General features: G+C 34.4%; 1 protein-coding gene across 3 annotated transcripts; it reads left to right on the plus strand.

Annotated features, from left to right (window-relative positions):
* The first annotated feature begins 2,400 nt into the window (after nucleotides 1–2,400).
* LOC129901492 (casein kinase II subunit beta-3-like) lies at nucleotides 2,401–10,050 on the plus strand. 3 transcript variants are annotated; one of them, XM_055976689.1, is made up of 5 exons: nucleotides 2,401–2,926; nucleotides 6,316–6,534; nucleotides 8,386–8,495; nucleotides 8,571–8,736; nucleotides 9,731–10,050. In XM_055976689.1, exons 1-5 carry the CDS (start codon nucleotides 2,698–2,700, stop codon nucleotides 9,859–9,861), a joined length of 855 nt encoding a protein of 284 aa, XP_055832664.1. In that variant the 5' UTR covers nucleotides 2,401–2,697; the 3' UTR covers nucleotides 9,862–10,050. The 3 variants fall into 3 exon arrangements, with proteins under 3 accessions (XP_055832664.1, XP_055832665.1, XP_055832666.1); XM_055976690.1 differs by having other exon boundaries at nucleotides 6,319–6,534; XM_055976691.1 differs by having other exon boundaries at nucleotides 2,403–2,926; nucleotides 8,401–8,495.
* The last annotated feature ends 1,335 nt before the right edge of the window (nucleotides 10,051–11,385 follow it).

Here is an 11,385-nt window from a genome sequence, read left to right on the forward strand (position 1 = left end):
TTCTATCATGTGATGAAGAGTGAGTGGCTACAACTCTAATCCCACGCAATTTGTACATTTTAGATAATGAATTTGATTTATGCCTAATCTTGCAATTGCCTTTTATAGGAATACTAATAATCTGAATAATTTGGATATGAAATCAACTTCAATCACTAGTGAATAGTGATCTCGGATTCAAAGAAAACAAAATGGAAGAGAAATTAATGTTTGTTTATGAAATATGATTTAATTTATGAAATTCACACAAAATTTTAACTTCAGTTAGGATTTGAAATTTTAGATTTTTTTCAAATATAAAACTGGATCAATAAAAAAAAATTGTAAAATAAAGACTCATGTTTGACATGAAGAGATTGTATGTAACATGCATGGAAATTTTAACAAACAATAGTTAGTTACCATTATTAATGATTTATTGGACCAATAGCAATAACAACAACACCAACGTATCTAGTGTAGTTTCACAAAGTGAGGTTTAGCAAGGCTAGAGTGTACGCAAATCACTCAAGAAAAAACAGTCTAGAAAAAAGTATTGAAAGTACAAAAAAACAACAGATAATAACAAGAAACAACATATAGTAATATAACATAAACTACAACAATACAATACGACAATCAAGGTACAAAGAACGACAGATAATAACATAAATTGAAGAACAAGAAACTACCAGAACAATATTATGACTACTAATATGAATGGACTATAAGACAACACACTGTCACTTACTAACTTTCTACCCTAATCCATGCCCTCCCCACTACCCCTATCTAAGATCATGTCCTCGGTAAATTAAAATTACTTCATATCCTATATAATCACCTCTCCCAAATACTTCTTTTGTCTACCTCTATCTCTCCCTAGCAGTCTATCGGTCTACCTCTACCTTTTCAGAAATCATTCATAGACAACCTCCACATCTCCTCTCACTATGACATATATGTATCTCCTCTCCCACATCTTGTCCTTTGTAGAAGCCACTCCTATCTTGTCCCAAATATCCGTATTTCTAATCATATCTCTTATAGTATGAACACAATTTCACTACAACATTCTCATTTTCGCAATTTTCATTTTCTACATGTGAGAATTCTTGATTGACAAAAACTCAGGCCCATTTTGTAGCAATTATCTTCTCAATTTTGATGACACTTTACTGCCACGTAAGACTCCGGATGCGAGTCTCTATATTATCCCCTACAATGAGTGATATCCTCGTCAATTTCTTCATTTTCTTAGATAATAGATCCAAGATATTTAGTGATGGAGGTGCTCGTAGCCGCAAAATATTTTGACTGGAAAATTATCCATTTTTCTCAACTTCCTCTTTTTAGATGACATGTGTATCAAACCTGCTTCCATGTTAAACTCATGCATTATCTCATTAAACTTGCAATTTGAGTATTTTGTCTTGGTCCTACTCAAGCTAAACATTTTAGCGGTCTATCTCCAACCCTCCAACTTAGTGTTAACCTCGCTGCAAGTCTCATCAACCACAACCATGTTATCCACAAAATAATATACATTATAGCACCTCATCTTGAACTTGTAGCGTTAATGTATCCATTACCAAGAAAAATCAGAATGGGCCAATGGCTGATCCGGGATGCAACCTCACCGAAATTGGGAAATGATCTGAGTCTCCACCTATAGTGAATCTTTGTAAAATTATGTGTATTTAAAAATTTATAATAACATGTAATTGTAAATATTCATTTATAAAAGGAACATGGAGATATTTAATTTATTAATTTGATGCTTTAGGATATTTCAATACCTTGTTTATGAACTATGATTTGCTCATTTGATACGATTGCATAGAGTTGATTTTTTTTGGATAGTTTTCACAAATTATGATTTTCATATTTATGAAAAAAAAATAATTTAAAATGGAAATTACATATCTAAATAAAATTTCAATTTCTAATCAACCTGATTTCAAATTATGTCCAAACGAGCCTAACTCCAAAGGTTAATTATAAGATCTTCGAGATCGTTTGATAGCTGGATAAGAAACAAATTATTCATGTATTAATTTTGTATAGCTTATACGATGTTTAATAGGTGGATAGAAAATAAGTTATTCATATATAAAATTAATACGATATTTAATTGACAATTTAAAAACCCACATAATTAATACATATATAAATTATAAAAAAATCTATATATTATTTTATACAAAATAAAATATAAAATTATTTATATATGAATAACTAACTATAAGATAAATTCATTCATAACTAATTTCTTTATTATTAATACCCGTATAACTATAATTAATTGTCTAACCACCCTTTACAATTTGGCAAATTGACATCCACCAAGCAAAAGATTCAAAATTACTAGTGAAGTCAGCAGTGACAAAAGTTACACGTATACAATCGCACCACGATAAAATGTCCAAGCAACATTACACTAGCATTACGCATCCGAAAAAATCGCCTCAGCAAAGCTAAGCTAAGCTCTTCCCGCCGGTGTTTATTTATCACCTTCTCCGGTCACAATTCCCTCTTTTTCTCTCTCTAAAACAATTCATCATTAAGCATTGATTAGAGAGAGAAAATGGGATAACCTTCTATCTCCCTTCAATCCCCACCAAAAACCCTAAGTTTCTCTCTCCTCCTTTCTCGGACATCGAAGCCCTAGGGTTCGAGTTCTGTTGTTTAATTGTCCTATAAGCTGAGGAGAGAGATATGTACAAAGAAAGAAGAGTTGGCGGTGGATCGAAGCCGGAGATGGGACGTGTAGGTGATAGGAAGAGATTAAATGAAGCGTTGGATAAGCACTTGGAGCGGTCTTCTCCTTCTACCTCCACTACTACTGTCAAGGGTACTAATGGCAAGGATCATCGATTTGCCTTGTCCAAATCCAAGGATCAGCTCAGAAACGCTCCTCCTCCTCCTGATAATAAGTGCTCTGATGGTATATATTGCTTACACACATTATTTTCCTTAAATCCTATTTTATAATGGTAAATTACTAGGATAGAGTTTAAAATGTTAATGCATATATGAACGTATGTATGTTAATATTATTGGTGATTGTGGAGGAATTTATTCATAAGTGATAATGGAAGAAAATATTGAACTGATGGTTGAAACTTGAAAAGTTCAACATAGAAAATATCACTCCAAAGTTTTAACATTTGGATAGCTTAAGGAAATAATTTGAATTCTTTCAAGTTGTACAAAAATGGATGTTAAACATTTTAGATGTTCCAAAATGGAATGGAAACATTGTCATATGTTGGAATAAAGGGAGTATACTGTATTTATATATTATGTTGGTTGTAGCTATTTAAAGTTTTAGCTTTATGAGGTTGAACTTCGGCTGCACCATTTGAAATTTACTTTAATGGTTATGGAAATTAATTGGGAAGAGTAATTATATCAAACTTACATTTTAAAGCATGATGTAAAGATCAGAAGTCTTACAAGTGTTTAGCTTTTTCTGCATTTGGCGATATTAAAGCTTCATGTGGCACCATGTTGATTCTAGTGCTAGTGCTGTTATTAATGGCTATCATCCTATCATTCACCCTCCTATCCTCTCCCACTTGCTCCCTAAGTTCCCTGCCTACTCCATTCCTACTCCTCCAGCTTCCTAGTACCACAACTTAAACCCGACTACATCTCTAGCCTTGGTTCCTCCCGATTTGGTTTCCTGGACACATGATACATTGATCAACATGGTGCATAGGGACCACTTCGAGAGGATATGATGAAGTACATGGTTGTTTTGGCTTTGGGGATAGAAATGACGGAGGAGTGTCACTTTTAGACTTCACAATAGCTTTTGAGCTGGTCATAGTTAACTTGAGCTTTCATAAGAGGGAGGAACACTTGGTGACCTATCATAGTGTGGTGTCTAAGACACAAACATATTACCTGCTCCTTAGGAAGTGTGATAGAGGTTTTCTCAGAAAAGGATGTGTGATAGAGGTTTTCTCAGAAAAGGATGTGTGATAGAGGTTTATGCAATGATTGCAAGGTTATTCTGAGCGAGAATCTTACAACTCAACATAAGCTCGTGGTTATGAATTTCGATATCAAGAGAAAAAAGAAGAAGAGAACTGCATATGACCAGCCAAGGATTAGATGAGGAAGCTTGATTGAGGCCAAAGCTCAGGAGATTAGGGAGAAGTTGGTGACTATAGGGGCTTGGGGGAGTAGTGAGGATGCAAATAGTATGTGGGGTAGTACAACTGACTGCATCAGAGTAGTAAGTCCTTGATATATCCTGATAGAAGTGTTAGTTCAGCATGTTCAAAACTTACTTGGGAATAAAAGGATGGTATTGTTGCAACATCACCTATCCATTTGTGAGATATGCATGAAAACAAACTTTTACTGTTATTTCACAGAGATGATATGCATGTAACAATAAGCTTATAATCAGTAAAACAACTCAGACAAATCTTCCAGGATGAACATAGTAGATTTGTTTAGCTATAATAAGTGAAATAATTCAGGCGAATCTTCATGGCTTTTTTGCTCTTTTTCTTCTTTTGGCACTTCCTAGGGTGGATCATGGATGAGCATTTGTCAATTGCATGAGACTAAGAGATGCCATTTACTTTGTATCCCATTGCTTTATGAAGTCTTCACATTCATTATACTAGAGAGTTACAGTTAAGGCCCTGATGTAGACAAAAAATATTTAGAATATAAAAATACAAGGCCTTGATATATCCTGATAAAAAAAAACATAAGGTCTTGATTTCAGACTCGTGTTTAGAGATTATTAATGTATTTACCCTTAGAATTTCCCAATTCAAGAGGTTTATCATTCTGTGAGCTACATAGTTAGTAACACGCATTGAGTTCATTAAATGAACATTGGAGAGTACACTTGATCTCAGCCAAAGGCCGAGAAAGGTTTCATTAAATGAGCATTGAAGAGGAAGATCACATGCATGCATTTCTTGCTCCAATTGGCCAACTGATGGGGCTGATTTCTTGGCTGACTTCCACACTAATTCTCTTCGGCTATATGCAAAACTAGACTCGTGGCTCTTTGAAATTTAAAAAGAAAGGGATGTCAAGAAAACCTTGTCTCCTCTTCCCAGTTTCCACTAGTCAAATGACTCCAGATGCAAAGGTATTACTTCTGCTTTTAATGGTTACAACAATCAACATATACTAAATTGAGAAATGCATAAAGTACAGCACTTCCAGAAAGATTTTGAGAGCTCGCTTGTAAGTAACTTGAACCCTGTAACCTTAAAGGTGCAAGGGTCAATTCTCATCTATCCCCTTTCCATGGTCTTGGCTAAAAAGAAAAGATCAACAATAATAGTGAAAAAGATAAAATTTAATACAAGTAGAACATCTTTCTTTTTTTAATTGGAACACAAGTAGAACATCTTATTAGCTTGTTCCTCATGTGATAACTCTTCAAATCAACACTAATCATTTTTTTTAGATGGTAACAAATTTTATATATTCAAAAGGCATAAAGGCTGTGCTGGCCATAATTACTGGAAAATTTTACCAAAATATACATGAGAAATTTCTATCTCCTTACAAAGATCCTAGAGCATCTAGAATAGCTTCTGAATCTCTTGTGTATTCTTGTTTACACCAAAAATACACAGCAGCTTCTGGATTGAACTACCATCTTCAAAACACCTGGAGATCCTTTCTTTCCACATAATCCTTCTTTAGTATTTAAAGTTGGTACTAATGAGATAAAGAAAAGTTTGAGAATTTGAAAACTTTAGTTGGCTCGTTTTGACCAGTGAATCAATCAACTAGGTGTTTTAATAAGGAAAAAATAGTTTTAATCCATGGGATCAGCTGAATGAATCATCTGTATCTTGGTCTATTTTTGATAATGCTGCATTTAAGGCAAAAAGGTTGTGTTAGCTAGCAAGTGTGCAACTATCAAGCCGAGTCATTTTAATTGACATTCATGAGTGTGAGTTATTTGGATAATCAAGCCCTTTCATGATGTTGGATAATTTATCTTAGAGCCTGCTTGGATTGGCTTTTGACTTTTGCTTATAAGCCAAAAACCATAAGTAGGATTTCTAACTTATGGCTTTTGGCTTATTTTTATGATTTTACCTTAAAACTAAGTGCTTATAAGTACTTTTTAAATTTCCCCAAACACTCCGAAAGTGCTTAAATGCTATTTTGGCTTAAAAACACTTAAAATAAGCCAATCCAAACAAGCTCTTAATCCATAAGTTCTTACGAAAAGGGGATTCATAACTTATAATTATAAATTTCCTTAAGCTGTTTAATTGATTTTGTCCAGTTATGAAACTAAATCTTCTTGTAGTTTTTACTTGTGTTTCCCATTTGCAGCAGAATCTGAAACAGACAGTGAGGCGTCAGATATTAGTGGTTCTGATGGAGAAGACACTTCATGGATCTCATGGTACTGCGGTCTACGTGGGAATGAGTTCTTCTGTGAAGTTGATGATGACTACATCCAAGATGACTTTAACCTGTGCGGTCTAAGCAGCCTCGTACCATATTATGATTACGCACTTGATCTGATTCTGGACGTCGAATCTTCTCATGGTGAGTTTTCTCTTTCCAGATTGTGGCCACTTCTTTCTGCTATGTACTGTGATTTGCACATCTGAGTATCTAAGGTTTGGTAGAGTGCATTAGGAAAATAATGCATGCATTAGCTTTGTGTATTATTAGGGATCGTTTGGTAGGGTGTATAAGAATAATGCTAGTAATGCTTTGCATTATTTCTTATGCATTATTTAGTTTGGTATATTAAAAATAGCATGCATTACATTTTTTTTTAAAAGTATTTATTTACAAAGATACCCTTCACAAATATAGTGGAATTAACTGTAAAAATGGTTTTGAGGGGCAATTGGGTCTTTAATTATGCTAATGCATACATTAAATTCCCTTGCATTACTAATACCATGGATTTTCATGTATTAGTAATACACTTCTTAATACACAATAGAGTGCTTGCATTAATTATACAAAGGTTGAAAAAGTGTACCAAACAAGTTACTATTAGTACACAAAGCTAATGCATGTTTGATACACTTTTTCAACCTATGTATAACTAGTGCAAGCATTAGTTATACACCCTATTTGGTATTAAGGTATGTACAACTAATACATGGAAATCCACGATATTAGTAATGCAAGGGGTTTCAATGCATGCATTAAAGACATAATTGCCCCTCAAAAAACCTTTTTCACATCCTCTCCATCTACTTGTGGAGGGTATTTTTGTAAATAACTTTTTTTGAAGAGAAGTTGTGCAATGCATGTTATTTTTAATACACCAAACCAAACACTACATAAGAAATAATCTCAGCATAACTAATGCAAGCATAACTAAATATCGGCATTACTAATACACCATATTCAACTCTATTCTTATACACCCTACCAAACGACCTTAGTCAATTGCAGTTGTAGTTGATGAAAATTAGACGGACCATATTACAAATGGTTTGGCATTTAAAGAGATTTTGTTTGCCGTTGTGGATCTAATAATAATATTAGCTGATATTTGATACTCGCAGGTGGAATGTCTTAATAATCTGTCTTGCAGGCATTCAGTATAATCTGCACTCAAGAAGATGATTGTTCTATTACTAACAGTTGAAATAAAAAAGAGATGATTGTTGTATTAGTTTCCCATGTGTATTATTCTTGCCGTACTAGTATGCACTGGATTCTTCTTATGCTATGCTAGTTTGAAGGAAATCATGTCTTCTATTGAGAGTTTTAAAGGACACCAGAGAGGAGGTGTATTTGTATATAAGTTCTCTGAAAGTAGAGGTTGTGTTGGTGACCGTTCAAATTGAAATAGCTCCCCAGCTTTTACTGAGAATGAAGACTGGTTTTGTTGACGTAGCGTCCTGTATAATTTTATAATCTTGTCATAAAGTGATCTAACCTACCAGTCAAAGAAACATTATTAACATTGGATCTGTGTCTTGTTGAAAGTAAACATCTTATTTTGGATAAAGAACTGTTTAGAGTGGAGTTTGTGATTGGTATTTTCTTATATCTTTAGTGTCCTTTATAATTTTATAATCTTGTCATAAATTTGCCAAGTGAACTGACCTACCAGTCGAAGAAACAGTATTAACATTGGATCTGTGTTTTGTTGAAAGTAAACATCTTATTTTAGATCAACATCTGTTCAGAGTGGAGTTTGTGATTGGTATTTTCTTATATCTTAGAGGAGAACTTTGGCTTTTTATAGATTTTTCTCTATATAAGATTTTAGCAAATTAGAGATATGTACTTGTTCTGAGAAGCATTTCTCCATGCCATAATATAAGTCATGTTTATCCTTTAGGATTTAAAAAAGGTCCTTTGCCTGTTATATTGTGGTTGTTTCTCAAAGGTCCTATGATCGATGAGAATGCCTGAAATGTGTAGGTGATATGTTTACAGAAGAACAGAATGAACTAGTTGAATCAGCTGCAGAGATGCTTTATGGTCTAATACATGCCCGCTACATCTTGACAACAAAGGGACTCGCTGCTATGGTAAGAATTTTTTGCATCATTGAAAATTATATGCGGTCATAACTATAATAATGGAAAGGTATCTGGTCTTTTCAGTTAGAGAAGTACAAGAATGCTGAGTTTGGGAGATGTCCAAGAGTTTACTGCTGTGGACAACCATGCCTCCCTGTTGGTCAGTCGGACATTCCTCGACAAAGCAGGGTGAATATATACTGTCCTCGATGTGAAGATGCGTATACACCTCGGTCGAGATATCATGAGAGTATCCTTTTTGTACTGCTTTGTTATTTCTTAATGCAATCATCAACACATACTGTCTTCATTCCCTCATCTTTCCCTTTTCCTTTCATCTGAAATGTGTAAAACTAGGAACTTGACTTCTGTGATTTAAAAACAAATGAAAGACGACGTGAATGTGGTAGAACTTGCACCTCTCGCCTACCATGAGAGGATTAAATGATTGGCATTCCTTTATCCTTCCCTCTTTTCTTTTACCTGCATCAAATTCCTTTTCTCAAGTTCCCTGTCATTTTCTATGTACTAATAATCCAAAAAGGGGAATCAGATGCTTGTCTTTTTCTTTAAGGTTCAAGAGGTAGTGCAGTAGAACCATGTCTTGTATCTCCCGACCTTGAATTGAAATTGGATCTTTCATCTGGTAGTGAAAAGTTTTAGAGGATATTGGTGTTCTGAGAAAATTGGGATGTTATTTATTTTTATTTTTTTTAATTTAAAGAATTGGGATGTTAAATTTACCTTAGTGTTGGCTGCAATTTTTGTCATGTTAGCTTTTATTGAGTCTTTTATTACTGTCAGAGATTTATATCCCACTTGATAATATAGAGAACTTCTAGTATTTTTTTATATTTTGTATAATATTGTCCTGAGATGAGCTTAAGTGGAGTTGCAATGTCAATGAGGATAATATAGTTATCCAATTTGTTGGGATTGAGGCATAATTGTTGTTAGTAGCATTTTCGATATCGGAAGAGCTTAGAGAACCGATATCTTGCGTTGGAACCTTTCTTCCACAACTGTTACTATGTTTATTTTTCTCTTTTCTTTTAAATACGTCAAACAAGTTGTGGATGGATGGACAGATTCTAAGAGGGAATCAATCTGTAAATACTATTGAATCTATCCGACACATTTAGACATTTTCTTCCCAGCAAAGGTAGGGATGATATTTTATTTTCTACTTTCCATTGTTGTATCTATACCGATGTCACTTTTGCATTTCCTTTACTATGCCAAAGACATTGATGGAGCTTACTTTGGAACCACATTTCCGCACCTGTTCTTGATGACTTATGGACACCTCAAGCCACAGAAAATTTCTCAGAGCTATGTTCCCAGAGTGTTCGGTTTCAAGGTCCACAAGCCTTGATCCTGGTAGTGACCTACTGGAGATGTTTTCCTCATTAATGTGCTAGGAGAGGTAATACTTTTAATAGCACATCTAGAATTGTAAGGTTCTGTTATAGGTTTTATTCTCATACAGGCTTTTGAAGATGCTGTGTGATAACAAATTAACTTGAGCTACTTTTATGTATGAAGACAATTCTCCCTTGCTACAGTTTGCGCTCTTTTTTACCTGTGAGAATCTCTCAAGACTGCATTACAAAATCATTTGTCGCGTGAGTTCTATGTCAATGTACACCCAAGCATCGTAACTTGAATTTGACGCATGATCATTTGTACATGGTATGTAGGGTGGACTTCTGGCCTGGTGTTTCAATTGACTGTCACTGTGTGCTCGAGTATACGTGATGTGTCATTAAAAGCCCGTTCTTTAATTCCCGTTTTGACTTCTGCCTGTGCATTATTTTGCCAGGGAAGGATCTTATGTGCTGGTAAATAGTTAACCTTTGCATTGTGGCTGAGATAAGTCATAAATATTTCAGCCTTGGGGGTTTAGTTGGGTTTAATGGCAAGTGTGGCAAGAACACATAACGGATTAGAAACCTGACTATTACACCAAGTTTGATATTTAAGTGGAGAAATGTAGAGCCATAGAGGGAGAGATTCATCATCGTCCCAGTTTAATAGCTTGAATAGTGGATTTGTCAACCATTAAAAAAGTTGAAAAGATTTCAGCAATGGAGGGAAATTCACATGGAAACTGAGATCATGCATCAAATATCAATCTCTTTCAACACACAAGAAAGGAAGGAGGGAGCCTTGTTAGTGGATCTGGATACGAAATATGTACCTGAATTCAGGTGACATAGGAGTAAACACTTATATATACATACCCACACAAGAATATTGGTCCTAAAAGGGAAGGAAAACCGAAATAATAGAGGATGTTTGCAACCTTAACTCAAATTCACGAGTTCACTGTGAACAGAGACATGGTATGAGCAGAAGGAACCAATAGATCAATTGTAGGTTGAACCAAGATCCAAATGTTCCACGAACCTGCAAACTACTACTGTATAACTCTATCCCTCAGGAAATAATTAATGCCAGAAGATAAGCTTATGAATAGATAATACTCTTGACCTGAATATCCAGCAGTCAATTTAGAAGAATTGCAGAATCGCTTAGAGAGAATTAATTCTTAAATATCTATGTTCCTTCAGATTATAAATGCCATAATTGATTAACCAATATTCTTCCTCTGGTTTTTTCCTAAATGTCATGCAGACAATTATTTTAGTGATATTTGTTTAAAATAACAAGCATATCAGTCAGCTCTAACAGATCTTAGCAGATAAAAAACATAAAACATTTCTATTGATGTGTTATCAAAACCTATTCAAAGACGGATAAATCCACAAAAATGGTTTCCACTTGTATTAGACATAAACCAGCAAAGTATCAGGTTTATAAATCCCAAACTACTGTATAGAACTCCCTTGGATGGCATCATATGATGAATAAAACCATCAGTTCCAACACAAAATAC

The sequence above is a fragment of the Solanum dulcamara genome, chromosome 8 (assembly GCF_947179165.1).
Source record: "Solanum dulcamara chromosome 8, daSolDulc1.2, whole genome shotgun sequence".
NCBI lineage: Eukaryota > Viridiplantae > Streptophyta > Magnoliopsida > Solanales > Solanaceae > Solanum > Solanum dulcamara.

What these genes read in the sequence shown, in the direction of transcription:
- LOC129901492 (XM_055976689.1), top strand. Translation starts at nt 2,698, where the DNA reads ATGTACAAAGAAAGAAGAGTTGGCGGTGGATCGAAGCCGGAGATGGGA. An exon ending in TGATAATAAGTGCTCTGATG is followed by an intron (nt 2,927 to 6,315) that starts GTATATATTGCT and finishes TCCCATTTGCAG; the next exon opens with CAGAATCTGAAACAGACAGT. An exon ending in GGACGTCGAATCTTCTCATG is followed by an intron (nt 6,535 to 8,385) that starts GTGAGTTTTCTC and finishes TGAAATGTGTAG; the next exon opens with GTGATATGTTTACAGAAGAA.